Source organism: Podarcis tiliguerta (genome assembly GCF_965153285.1).
Source record: "Podarcis tiliguerta genome assembly, chromosome: 13".
NCBI classification, from domain to species: domain Eukaryota; kingdom Metazoa; phylum Chordata; class Lepidosauria; order Squamata; family Lacertidae; genus Podarcis; species Podarcis tiliguerta.
Window position 1 is genome coordinate 38334793 of NC_139546.1, and position 12981 is coordinate 38347773.

Here is a 12981-nt window from a genome sequence, read left to right on the forward strand (position 1 = left end):
ACTACCCTTCTTTCTTTCTTTCTTTCTTTCTTTCTTTCTTTCTTTCTTTCTTTCTTTCTTTCTTTGTAAAGATGTTTCCCAAGTCTACATTGCACATTTTGTGGAAGGGGGGATGAGTCTAGAGAAGCCAGACAGATTGGGACCGTATCGTGCTATTTTGGAAAACCCAAACTTCTCTCCACGTGGAGCCATTTTGAAAACATCATGGTCATGGTTTAAGCAGAAGATACTGGTCCACACTGTGGCACTGCTCTATCAAATGGTTCAGTTCCAGCCACCAACATTCCATCTGTACCTCCTACCCAATGACTCTTCTCTAAGAAAGGTAATTGGGATTCTCCAACTCTGGTTGGTATTCCAGACGTCCTGGATCTTTTGCTTGACCATAGGACGCCTGACAGTGTAGCTATACAAAATTATGCATCAGAGTGTGACATGGTTCATGAACTGTATCTCCCGTTGGTGGACTTGAACTAATTTACCAAACTGCTCTCCAACATTAACATGCCTCTAGAGAGAAGATTGTCAGTTGTCACTCAATGAATTACCGTATTTTTCGCTCCATAAGGCACACTTTTTTCTTCCTAAAAAGTAAGGGGCAATGTCTGTGCATCTTATGGAGCAAATGCGTCGTCCCTGGAGCTGAATTGCCCAGGGGCAAAAAGCAGATCATGCTTTTTTTTTTTTTTGGCAAGAGGGAAGTGGGTGTTGAAACAAAGTCGCTGATCAGCAAGCTATCGGGAGCAAGATAAGGGATGCTAGCAATAAAGGAGGCTGCCTGGGAGGGGGGAGGTAAAGAACAAACTTGCAAGGAGAGGAGACAGGAAGACTAAAGCAATAAGGAGAGAAATTAGAAGAAAAGGAGGAGCAAAAAACTGCTGCAGCTAAGGAAAAGACACTAATGCAAACGAGGGAAGGGAATGTTGAAAGGAAGCAGCTGATTGGTAAGGGAGGGAGATAAGGGACACTAGTGATAAAGGAGGCTGCCTGGGAGGGGTGATGTAAAAGCCCATGCATCCTCAGGATTTTTACATTGGGTCACCCCAAATTCACTATCAGATCACATAGTATGTCCATGGGTACAGCCTGCACCAAAAACATCACGCACCCACTGTTGCATGGGGCCGCCGTGGCACAAAAACATCGTTACAAAGCACAGATCCACATGGATTCTCAGGATTTTTGCATTGGGCTACCCCAAACTCACCGTCAAATCACATGTCTGTAGCCACAGCATGAACCACAAAAATCATACATACACTGTTTCATTCAGAATATTTTTTTTTCTTGTTTTCTTCCTCTAAAAACTAGGTGCGTCTTATGGTCATGTACATCTTATGGAGCAAAAAATACAGTACTTTTCTTCCCACCAGTAGTGATGTTTAAAATGGCATTTCCAATACTGAAATAAGCATTTTTCACTCCTTTCCAGAGGACCAGTGCCCTGCCTGGTTCCCTGGATAACAGCATTGTCAATGAAATCATGCAAGCAAAATATATTTATGCTCCAGTTCTAAGACCCCTAATCCTTCTCTGAAATCAGTGGAGCTTCCTTCAAAATAAATGTATTTCGTGATGACCAAATTTTCCTTGTTTCTTTAGGAATTGGCTTAGTAGTTACTATGAGGTTTCTCCAAAATCTCTGGAGGAAATCCATTGGTTCTGGTTTGCAAATATTGCAAACATAAAAGACAAAATGCCTTCTCAATTTCAACTGCTCCTAAGAATTTTATGTTTTCATCAAGGTGTAATGCCTTCTATGGTTTCCTGTGTTGTCTCATCAGGGAAGGTGGCAGGGTGTCCCAGGATAGCTGGCACCCCTCTGTTGCTTCATGGGTCAACCTGGCCATTCCAAGAGTCCAGACGGGAGTTCCCCATGGGGTGGGAAAATGACATGTCCATATTTTGGTCTCTACTACCAAAGTGGTTGGACGTGGGTGGCGCTGTGGGTTAAAGCCTCAGCGCCTAGGGCTTGCCGATCGAAAGGTCGGCGGTCCGAATCCCCGCAGCGGGGTGCGCTCCCGCTGTTCGGTCCCAGCGCCTGTCAACCTAGCAGTTCGAAAGCACTCTCGGGTGCAAGTAGATAAATAGGGACCGCTTACTAGCGGGAAGGTAAACGGCGTTTCCGTGTGCAGCTCTGGCTCGCCAGAGCAGTGATGTCACGCTGGCCACGTGACCCGGAAGTGTCTTCGGACAGCGCTGGCCCCTGGCCTCTTAAGTGAGATGGTCGCACAACCCTAGAGTCTGGCAAGACTGGCCCGTACGGGCAGGGGTACCTTTACCTTTTACCAAAGTGGTTTAGTTTTCTTTATATCACTGATGGAGATCCTGTGTCCTTTCAAATGCTGCGGGACTCCAAAACCCATCATTCCTGACTCATGACATCTGGAAGGTTGCAGGTTCCACATCCCTGCCTTACATGCTGCAACAATGCCAAGAAAGGGTAGGGATCCAGTCTTCCAGAAGTTGGTTACCTTTCTTGCATATCTCAAAAGTGACCTTTGCCTTTCCCAGGCGGTTCATGAGCATGAAGTACAGTGTCCTTCACAGAGAATAGAGAAGCCCCCTTGGACCCTGAAACCTTTGACAATTGGCTGTCGCTTCTTTGTGGAGACAAATGATGTCAGAGTCTGTCCCAAGGTGAGGCACAAAGATGATGAACGGCTTTGCTAGGTCAGAGCCAAGGCTTTAAAGTATGAGAACGGGAGAACTCCACCAGGATGGTGTTTCCTGCTTGGCAGGGGGTTGGACTCGATGGCCCTTGTGGTCTCTTCCAACTCTATGATTCTATGATTCTAGGATCCCTCGTCACCCTTTAATTTGACTCCCTTGGACTGGTTGACTGGGTTAAGCCTTGTTTGCACATAAGGAGGTTTCATGCTTCCCCACAGGAAGTGGAGTTTCAGTATCTGGATGCTGACAAGATGCAGCAGTACGTGGAACTGTCTGCTGAGCAAATGCAAGATACCTTCAACTTTAGTGTGATGGAGAAGTGCAAGAATGAACTCATCTGGGAGGCCCTTGTGACACAAAGTGAGTTGGAATGGAGGAAGATCAGAAGGTTGGACCATAATTTGGGAGGCAGGGTGATAAAGGACACTCCAGTCACATTCCCTCTCTAACTGCCTCTTTCCTGTTCTGTTTCAGAAGACTTAAAGTCCTCTGAGATGACTTCTCCTCTTCTACAAGCAGCACAAGGTCAGCAAGTTCTAATTATTTCCTCTTACTTTAAATCTCACCTTCCTCCCAGTGGGAGCACAGAGTGGCTGGTGATAGAGTACTGCTGTATACATGGTACAACACAGAAAAGTCACTCTTGTTATGGAATTGCCTTCTGATATAGCTCCACCTGGCTTTATATTCTCTTTTGGTGCCAGATGAAGGTCTTTCAATCCAGCTCAGTTATGTAAAAAACAACTTTGGCATGGATTCAAATAACCTAATGTGTTGATGGAATCTTGTCCCAGTGCTCACACTAGTGCAATTGGGCTCTCCTCCCTGCGCCCCCCCCCACTTCCCCCAGATGCACTTTGAAGGGTCAGGAGAACCTCCAGGACAGTGGGAAAGGGAGTAATGTGTGTTCTTGGCTGTGGTGGGGAGAACGCTCAGTCTGGCAAGTAGAAATGGCCATAGAGGGTGATGTTGAATTTCCCCTGGTATGTTTTACCACCTGGGCTTCTTGGTTTTCAGTGATACAGTGCTGCATACATGGTACAAGAAGGAAAAGTCACGTTTGTAATGTTATGGAGTCTCCTTCCAATACAATTCCCCCTGCTTTATAGTCTCCTTTGGTGCCAGATGAAGGTCTTTCATACCAGCCCAGTTTTGTAGAAGCCACTATGGCCTGGATTCAGCACACCCTGTGTGCTAACGGAATCCAGTGCAAATGCTCATGATAGTGCAATTGGGCTTTCCTCCCTGCTGGGCTTGGGCAATATATTGATATATATCACCCAGGACCCAGTATGAGGGGCAGACTGTGATGTCAGTTTCACTCAGTGGTGTATCGCTGGTGAAACTGCTGGGCACCTGAGTCCCTCTGCTAGCAGCACTCGCTGGAGGGAGTCAAGGTCCTCTGCTGGTTCATGTCCCATGATCATCATTTTCCCATAGTCCTTCCTTGTTTCATATGTATCCACACACTTTTGCTTTCTCTCTTTTCCAGGTGCTTCTTGCTGCACATCAACCGATGCAGCATCCAGCAGCACTGACTCAGGACATGGTGTGGAAAGCAGGTAGGGCTTAACGTTCCCTTTCATCACAAAAGGCTAGTTTTGCTATGAGGCCCAGTGAAGCAGCTTGGCCTTTATTTCTGATAAATGTAAGGACCATTGCAACCCGCATCTCTTCCTGCTTCCTTTGTGCCAATCCCAGTCACGGAAGTTGGCAACACTTGCAGATAGTTTTTTAAATAATTTTTATTAACAGACCAATCAAATCACATTAATTCCGAATTACAAATTACAAAACCGAATTTTTAAAATTTTTGTTGGGGGTACCCATGCTTCGAGCTCAGAAAGGGTCCAATCATCTCTTATTTCTGCTGCTTTGATGTTCACAGTTCTGCCATTCATCTCTTTGTTGTTTTCCTTTACAAGTCATCTTCCAATTTTCTTGTTGTTATCGTATATTTTCCCCTTTCTTTATAACCTTTGAGAGTCTCCACAAGTGAGTTGAAACAAACGTTGTTATAGTCCTGTGTGGATTTTCACATTAATCCAAAAGTCATATTCAGACGGCAGACGCCATTTCGGCACTTCCATAAAATGCTGTCTCAACGTCTGCTCATTAGCTCTCACAGACCTGTTGTTCCGACATCAATCTTTACAGGGGGTTTTGCCAGATCAGACACAGAGTCAAATATGATAACAAAGCCATGGCTTCCTCCCCCTCTTGACCGTCAATCCTGCAACAGAGCCTGTCTTGTCATGGCGAATCTCTTTTAGAACTGCGTCATCACAAAAGCCTTCCATTTCCTTTCCAGATCTTCCCCAAAGCAAAGCCTTTAGTTAATGATTCATTTCCACACAGTTCATTAATCCATCTCACTTGTTGTCGATTATTGCAGCGGTTGTTAGGTAATCACATAGAGAGAAAAAAGAAAAGTCCCCCCCCTTTCCGCACCGTTCTGACATACCGACATCTTTGATGTAGTCCTCTTTGATATATTTTCCTGTTCAGTCCAACCCGTCGCTCAGCTTCACAGAGGTCGTTTTCAAATTAGCAATCAATACTCCCTTTCTTCACTTGAAACATGTGCATTTGCTCCTCTCCGATTATTTATTTTGAGCTCCTGCAACTAGGTCGCGATCAGAAGTAGCGTCTGGGAGAGTGAAAAACCCACACGAGTGCTATCCGTCTAGTGCCCACACACCCTCCTTCTTTCGAACCTGGGGGGTAATTTATAGGCAACCACAGACAAGGCAGTGTTTTTCCATTCCACCTGGAAAAACTCAGGAGGCTAATTGCTCCCATATTAGCCTCTTAATTACCGTATTTTTCGCATCATAGGGCGCACCGGACCATAGGGCGCACCCAGTTTTTAGGGGGGAAATCAAGAAAAAAAATATTTCCCCCCCCAGCACCAAAGAGCAGCGTACAGGCTGCGCACAACCTCTCCCTGCTGGAGGGGTTGCGCGCGGCTATGGAGGAAGCCAAGGCAGAGAGCAGGATGGATCCCGCTCGGTGTTTTGGCTTCCTCTTTAGCCCAGCGCAACCTCTCCTTGCCAGGAGACGCTGCGCAGGGCTAAAGAATCCATAGCCCCGTGCAGCCTCTTCTTGCCGGAGGGGTTGCGCGCAGCTATGGAGGAAGCCAAGGCTGTTTTGCCTTCCCATTTAGCCCCGTGCAGATTCTCCCTCCCGGGAGAGGCTGCGTGGGGCTAAAGAATCCATAGCCCCGTGCAGCCTCTCCTTGCCGGAGGGGTTGTGCGCAGCTATGGAGGAAGCCAAGGCAGAGAACAGGATGGCTTCCCCTTTAGCCCCGTGCAGCCTCTCCTTGCCGGAGACGCTGCGCAGGGCTTTACTGGGAGGTGGGGGGATTCCCTCACCTCTCTCAAAAGCCCGCAGAAGCCACGCAACCCCCTTAAAGAGATCGTGGCTTCTCCTGGCTTTCCTGGGAAGTGGGGGAATTCCCCCACCTCCCGCAAAACCGGCAGAAGCCGTGAGCACTTTAAAAGGGCTGCACGGCTTCTCTTGGCTTTCCTGGGAGGTGGGGGAATTCCCCCACCTCCCGCAAAAGCCCGCTTTAGCCCCGCACGCGCTCTCCCGGCTGGAGAGGTGACGCGCGCCTATAGAGGCTCATGCTATAGGCGCGCGTCACCTCTCCAGCCAGGAGAGGGTCGCGGGGGGCTGCTTTAGCCCCGCGCGCGCTCTCCCGGCTGGAGAGGTGACGCGCGCCTATAGAGGCTCATGCTATAGGCGCGCGTCACCTCTCCAGCCAGGAGAGGGTCGCGGGGGGCTGCTTTAGCCCCGCGCGCGCTCTCCCGGCTGGAGAGGTGACGCGCGCCTATAGAGGCTCATGCTATAGGCGCGCGTCACCTCTCCAGCCAGGAGAGGGTCGCGGGGGGCTGCTTTAGCCCCGCGCGCGCTCTCCCGGCTGGAGAGGTGACGCGCGCCTATAGAGGCTCATGCTATAGGCGCGCGTCACCTCTCCAGCCAGGAGAGGGTCGCGGGGGGCTGCTTTAGCCCCGCGCGCGCTCTCCCGGCTGGAGAGGTGACGCGCGCCTATAGAGGCTCATGCTATAGGCGCGCGTCACCTCTCCAGCCAGGAGAGGGTCGCGGGGGGCTGCTTTAGCCCCGCGCGCGCTCTCCCTGCTGGAGAGGTGACGCGCGGCTATAGGGACTCCTGCCATAGCCGTGCGTCACCTCTCCAGCCGGGAGAGGGTCGCGGGACTATAGCGTCTTCACTCCATAGGACGCACACACATTTCCCCTTCATTTTTGAAGGGGAAAAAGTGCGTCCTATAGAGCGAAAAATACGGTACCTCGTGTGAGCCGGAGAGATGGTATTGTTGGCCATCTTCCAATGCACCCCTAGCGGCCCCCCCAGCAACACTTGCAGATGGTGTGGCTCGTTCCCGGGTCCCTTTGCTGATCTCTTGTTTTGTGCCTTCTTTTTCCTGCCTCTGGGGGTGACAATGCAGAGTGGTGAAGAAGACCACCAGAGACCACCTGGTGTCCTCCCTGGAGAACCTGAGGGAGGATGATCTCAACAGGTTCAAGTTCAAGCTCCACGAGATCCCTGTCAGTGAGGGCCATGACAACATTGCCCTGGGGCGGCTGAAGAAGGCAGATGTCATGGACCTGAGCCAACTCCTCCTGAGTTTCTACATGGAAGATTATGCTGTGCAGGTGACGGCTGATGTCCTCAGAGCTATCAACTGCAGGGATGAGGCACAGAGGCTCCTCAGCCTCACCGGGAAGAGGTAAGAAAGAAGGAGGGCCACGTCATGGAACTTGCTAGGAGGCAAATGGATTGCTAGTCGCCCTTGATGTCAGTGCTGGATTACCGAATAGGCACCAGCCTTTGGGCCCCACACTGTTTAGGGGCCTATGACAATGGATCAGAATAATATTGATTTGATTTTGAAAGAAAATTACAAAAGATTATTAGGGGATAATTTGCGAGCCCCTCCCCCTGGAGATTTTGACTGCCACGGGGCCTCTGCAGGGTTTAATCCTGCACTGCCTGATGCCTCACCCGCTGTGGGGTGAGGGGGATTGATTCTGATCATCTCTTCATGGGACTGTGGGGACAAGAGGAGGGAAAAATTACATCAGGGACAACTAATCTGGTGCCCTTCACTGTTGGTTTATCTTTCTTATTTATCAGAATTTGTATAACGCTTAGTTGTAATAAAATACCTACAGTAAGCAATTTGTATTAAACATAACATCATTTTTTAAAGTCAGATGTTTAAAGTGACTTGAGTGGAAAAAATTCAAAATGTCACTAATAAAAGCAGTTAAAATGTATTTTTTAAAATGAATTCACATATGAAGATACATGTCAGCTTTACATTATCTGGGTAGGCTTGCCTTAAAAAAGAAGTTATTTTTTTTAAAAGCAGGCACTTAACATAATACAAAGAAGGCAGCTGCCTAATGTCAATGGGCAGGGAGTTCCACAGTGTAGGGGCTGCCTTGCTAGAATATGGGTTCCTTACAGGTGATGGTCTGCTGGTCCCACCAGTCCCAGCCAGAACGAGATCAAATCTAGATGGGAGAGATTGTAGGACAGCTTGTTCTCACTGGAAGCAGGTGCATTAGTGAAGCTTTTCACAATTATAGAGATGACTTCATAGATTTGGATTATCTGCATAGGCCACAACCTGGAGAGTTCTGTTCCCCTGATGTTGCTGTACTTCAACTCCCACCCTCTGCAAGGTCAGGTTAAGCTGGCTGGGGGTGATGGAACTTGTAGACCAACAACATCTGGGGGCCCAAAGTTGAAGATCATTCTCTAGAGGTAATTGTTGAACCTCCAGAAGTTGTTGAACTTCAACTCCCATCAGCCCCAGCCAGCTTGGCCAATGGAGCCCAGGATGATGGGAGTTGTAGTTCAGCAACATTGGGGGGGGGGCAAAGGTTCCCTACGCTTTTTCTAGAGTTCCTGACAGGATGTGGGGGCTACTTTCCTCTTCATTTCCTGACAGTATTTAATAGCTTCACACATGTACTCAATGATCCCTTTTTTCCTTCCTCCAGGTAGTAGTTCATGCCAAAACCTGTGCCTTATAAGATAGTAAGAGCTTGCTGGATCAGACCAGCATCCTGTTCTCACCTCTGCCAGCCAGATGGCTGTGGGAAACCTGCAAGTGGAAGAACTCGCTCCCTTTCTGTGGCTTCCAGCAACTGGTATTCAGAAGCATTTCTGCCTCTGACTGAGGAGGGAGAGCGCAGCCATCATGGCAAGGAGCCGTGTCTTCCATGAAGTTGTCCAGTAACTTTTTTGAAACCACCCAAGTTGGTGACTAGCACTGTCTCCTGTGGAAGTGAGTTCCATGGTCTAACTCTGCGCTGTGTGAAGGACTTCTATCTGTCTGCGTCTTCCAACATCCAGCCTCATTGGATGCTCACTGGTTCTAGCGTTCCAAGAAAGGGATAAAAACATTTCTCTGTCCACTTTGCTCACACCCTGAATAATGTTATAAACTTCTATCATGCCCTCTCTGACCTTTTCTCTAAACAGTCTCAAGCCCTGCAGCCTCTCTCATATGGGAGTTGCTGCATCCCCTCAATCATTTTGCTTGCCCTTTTCTGAACGTTTTCCAACTCTACAATGTCCTTTTTGAGGTGTGCAAACCAGAACTGTACACAGTATTCCAAATGCGGTTGCACCATGGATTTGCATAACGGTATTATTGCTGTGGTTTAAACCACAGAGCCTAGGGCTTGCCAATCAGAAGGTCGGCGGTTCGAATCCCCGCGATGGGGTGAGCTCCCGTTGCTCAGTCCCTGCTCCTGCCAACCTAGCAGTTCGAAAGCACCTCAAAGTGCAAGTAGATACATAGGTACCGCTCCAGCAGGAAGGTAAACGGTGTTTCCGTGTGCTGCTCTGGTTCGCCAGAAGCGGCTTAGTCATGCTGGCCACATGACCTGGAAGCTGTATGCCGGCTCCCTCGGCCAGTAAAGCGAGATGAGCGCCACAACCCCAGAGTCAGTCACGACTGGACCTAATGGTCAGGGGTCCCTATACCTTTACCTTTATTATGATATTCAGAGTTTTAAGTTCATCTCCTTTCCTAATGATCCCTAGCATGGAATTGGACTTTTTCACAGCTGCCACACACTAGATCCACCTCTTCATCATGCGACCCACTGTGACCCCAAGGGTTGTGCTGCCCCCTTTCATCCTCCTCCTTGGGAAACAATGGGGAGCCCCTTCCCACTGTCTCTGATCCTTCAGTCTCCAAAAAGATCTGTATGTTTTGTCTTAGCTCTCCCAGCATCCTCTGCAGCACCTCACTCAGGCCACAGCTACAAATATTTGCCAGTTTTATAGTGCCCCGACATCCTTCAGATAATCCTGTGAATTATAGTCCAGTGAGCTGTTCTCCCACAAAATCCCTAGCTTTTTCCAACATAACTTCAATTCCCAGACCTCCAGGAAAATACCAGTGAGCCACACAAAGCAGAGCTGTCTCATTCACTAAGCACAGTGCCTCTGGTGAGCAAAGTCCCTCCTGAGGCTGCAGTTCAGTGCATGTTCCTTTCTTGCTGGAACTTTTTCTCCTGCTGGGAGATGCATATCCTGGGAGGAGGAGCAGGTTTTAATCCCAGGAGATGAATCCAGAGAGAGACAGCCCGTCCTCCTCTGAACTTCCTGGGTGGTGGAGACTTCAAGTTGTTTTGCCTTAGGGCTTCTTAACATTTCTCCTTTCCAGTTTGTACATTGTAAATAAAAGTACTTTGTAATAAAGATATTTTACCAATAATATTATGTCCTTTTCATTAGGCCTGCAAAAGCTTCCAGTATTCTTTCATTGAAAGGAAACTGGTACAAGAAGCCTTGCACAATTTTTGAGACTGTTATGGGAATTTTTGAGACAGTTTTGGGAATTTGCCCATTTGAAAGAAATTGGAGAAATGGTCTGGAATGAGAGAAGTTCCCTGGGTTTCCTTGGGCCAGTCTCTGTCTTAAGTCTATGTCTGCTTCAAAGAATGTCTGTAAAATCAAATGTGTGAGAGGAGGAGCACCTTCAGGGATTCCCAACTCTTTGGATAAACATGGGAAATATGGCCAATAAAACAAAAGAAAACAATAAAACTCAAAAGGGGCTGAGGGAGGGGCAGGGATTATAGGAGTTGTAATTCAGCCACATCTGGAGGGCCAAAGGTTCCCCACAAGAAGAATTCATTGATCCACTAATAACACCTGGGCATTCTCCTCTTTCCCACCTCCCGTGAGGCGTCTCCAGGCTTGTAAGGCAGGCGTCATCCATGCAAGGAGCTGAATTTTGCCACCTGCACAAGAGAAAGTTATATAGACAAAATCCTGTGTTTGAATGCATTGTATTTGCAATGCTGTAAGGAGCTGTTTACCTTAAGCCATTTCTTCCACTCTAGGTGAAAGAAGAAGAGTGGTTCTCCATTTCAGTGAGTTAAGCTACCTCATTGCTGGAATCCCACACTGCAGTTTTCACAGCTGAAAAGGAAACTTGAGAAATCAGAGATGGCTAATAGCAGCGGAGAAACTCTGCAGTGATGAACAAGCTTTGGATCTCTCTCTGGGACCAGAGAGAGAAAAGTTTACTGAACTCCATAAAGGACAGAACCCTGTTGCTTGCAATGTGTTCAGTGGTGTAGGAAGGTGGGGCGGGCCGCTCTGGGTGTCACTCTGAAGGGGGCGACATTCGCTCCCCCCCCCCCCCCCGCGGCCGTGCTGGCGGGCTGGGCTCTGCTCGGCTCTCTGCAGTAGCTCTGGCTGGGGATCTGGCAGCGGCGGCGATCTGGCGTTTGCTCCAGCTCCTGCTTATTTTGCTGCGGGATCAACTTCGCCCTGCCAGTTCCGTGAGGGAACCGCTGCTCTTGCAAAACATCGTGTCTCCATCCCTGGCGCCCTTTCGCCAGCCCTCGCTGCCCGGCTGCAGCGGCTCTGGCGGGCAAGACCAAACTTACTTGAGATCTCCCCTTTATTTTGTTTAGTGCGTGTGCGCTTCCCCTCCTGAAATTGTGTGTGTGTGTGTGTGTGTGTGTGGTGAGTTTCCCCCTGCGTTACTGCTTTGAGTTCTGTGTGTTTCCTGCTTTGCTGCCGGCCTCCCAGTCCCTGTTTTGCGTTGTTAGAGTGTCTGTTCTTTGCCACTTGCCTCCCAGTCGCGGCTGATGGGATTGGTGTGTGTTTTCTGGGCACTGCGTATTTTCCTCAGCGTTCTAATGAGCTGCCTGCCTCTTTAAGAGGCTTTCTTCCTCTGCCGCCAGGCTTTGGATTTTCCTGGGGCTCTCTTCCCTACCCCCCTTGCATAGTGCATTTAAGCGGTGGGTGCCTGGCAGGGCTGCCTGTTGCCTGCTTTCAGCTTTCCCATCTCCGCTTAGAGCTTGGAAAATATCTGCTCCTTTAAGGAGTTGGCATTGATACCCCCCCCCCTTTCGGAAGAGCAAGTCTGGGCTGGTGGAAATAATCCTCAAATATCAGATGGTGCCACATTGCGAGGTGTGGTTGGTGTGTGTGTGTGTGTATTATCTCTCCCCTCCCACCTTTTTTTGCAATTGGTAGTACATGAAACAAGCCTCTCTGTTGTTAATTATTTAAACGTATTTTTTAAAAAAATTAAAGATGGCTGGATGCTCAAGTTCCTAGTCCCTGGGGTGTGCTTGTCTCATGAGCTATGGGAGTAACCGCCCTTCTGGGGAAATAGTTAATGGGGCCTTCCGCAATGGTGTTCCGTTTCTAGACAGAATAATAGTGCATCGGGTCGGATTTAATTCTGCCTTTTATTAGTTGTTCCCTGTGGCTACCATATTGTTGATTTCTGGAGTGACACAGCAAAAGAGGGGACCACCCCCCAATCTCCCCTAGGACATTTGTGGCATGAACAGCTATAGGATTTCATCGGGAAGTTCTAGGACCGGTGGGAAAGGAAGTATGTAGGACAGCCCCAAAACTTTGGCAGGTGCAAATAATATTGATGCATGTCCAATGAGAAGGACGTTTAGAAGCACCTCGTGTTCCCTGGACTTTTAGGGCAATGCATGGTGCTTTTGTTTGACACATAAGAATCTGTGTTGTTGTTTAGTCGTTCAGTCGTGTCCGACTCTTCGTGACCCCATGGACCAGGGCATGCCAGGCACTCCTGTCTTCCACTGCCAGCCGCAGTTTGGTCAGACTCATGTTTGTAGATTCGAGAACACTGTCCAACCATCTCGTCCTCTGTCGTCCCCTTCTCCTTGTGCCCTCCATCTTTCCCAACATCAGGGTCTTTTCCAGGGAGTCTTTTCTTCTCATGAGGTGGCCAAAGTATTGGAGTCTCAGCTTTAGGATCT

General features: G+C 48.7%; 1 protein-coding gene across 1 annotated transcript; it reads left to right on the top strand.

Moving 5' to 3' along the window:
• The first annotated feature begins 81 nt into the window (after positions 1-81).
• On the top strand, positions 82-10436 carry LOC310662801 (NACHT, LRR and PYD domains-containing protein 1a allele 5-like). Its single transcript, XM_083409942.1, has 6 exons — positions 82-325; positions 2515-2640; positions 2892-3033; positions 3148-3198; positions 4166-4235; positions 7143-10436. The coding sequence occupies exons 1-6, from the start codon at positions 113-115 to the stop codon at positions 7426-7428; spliced, it is 888 nt and encodes a 295-aa protein (XP_083266068.1). The 5' UTR covers positions 82-112; the 3' UTR covers positions 7429-10436.
• The last annotated feature ends 2545 nt before the right edge of the window (positions 10437-12981 follow it).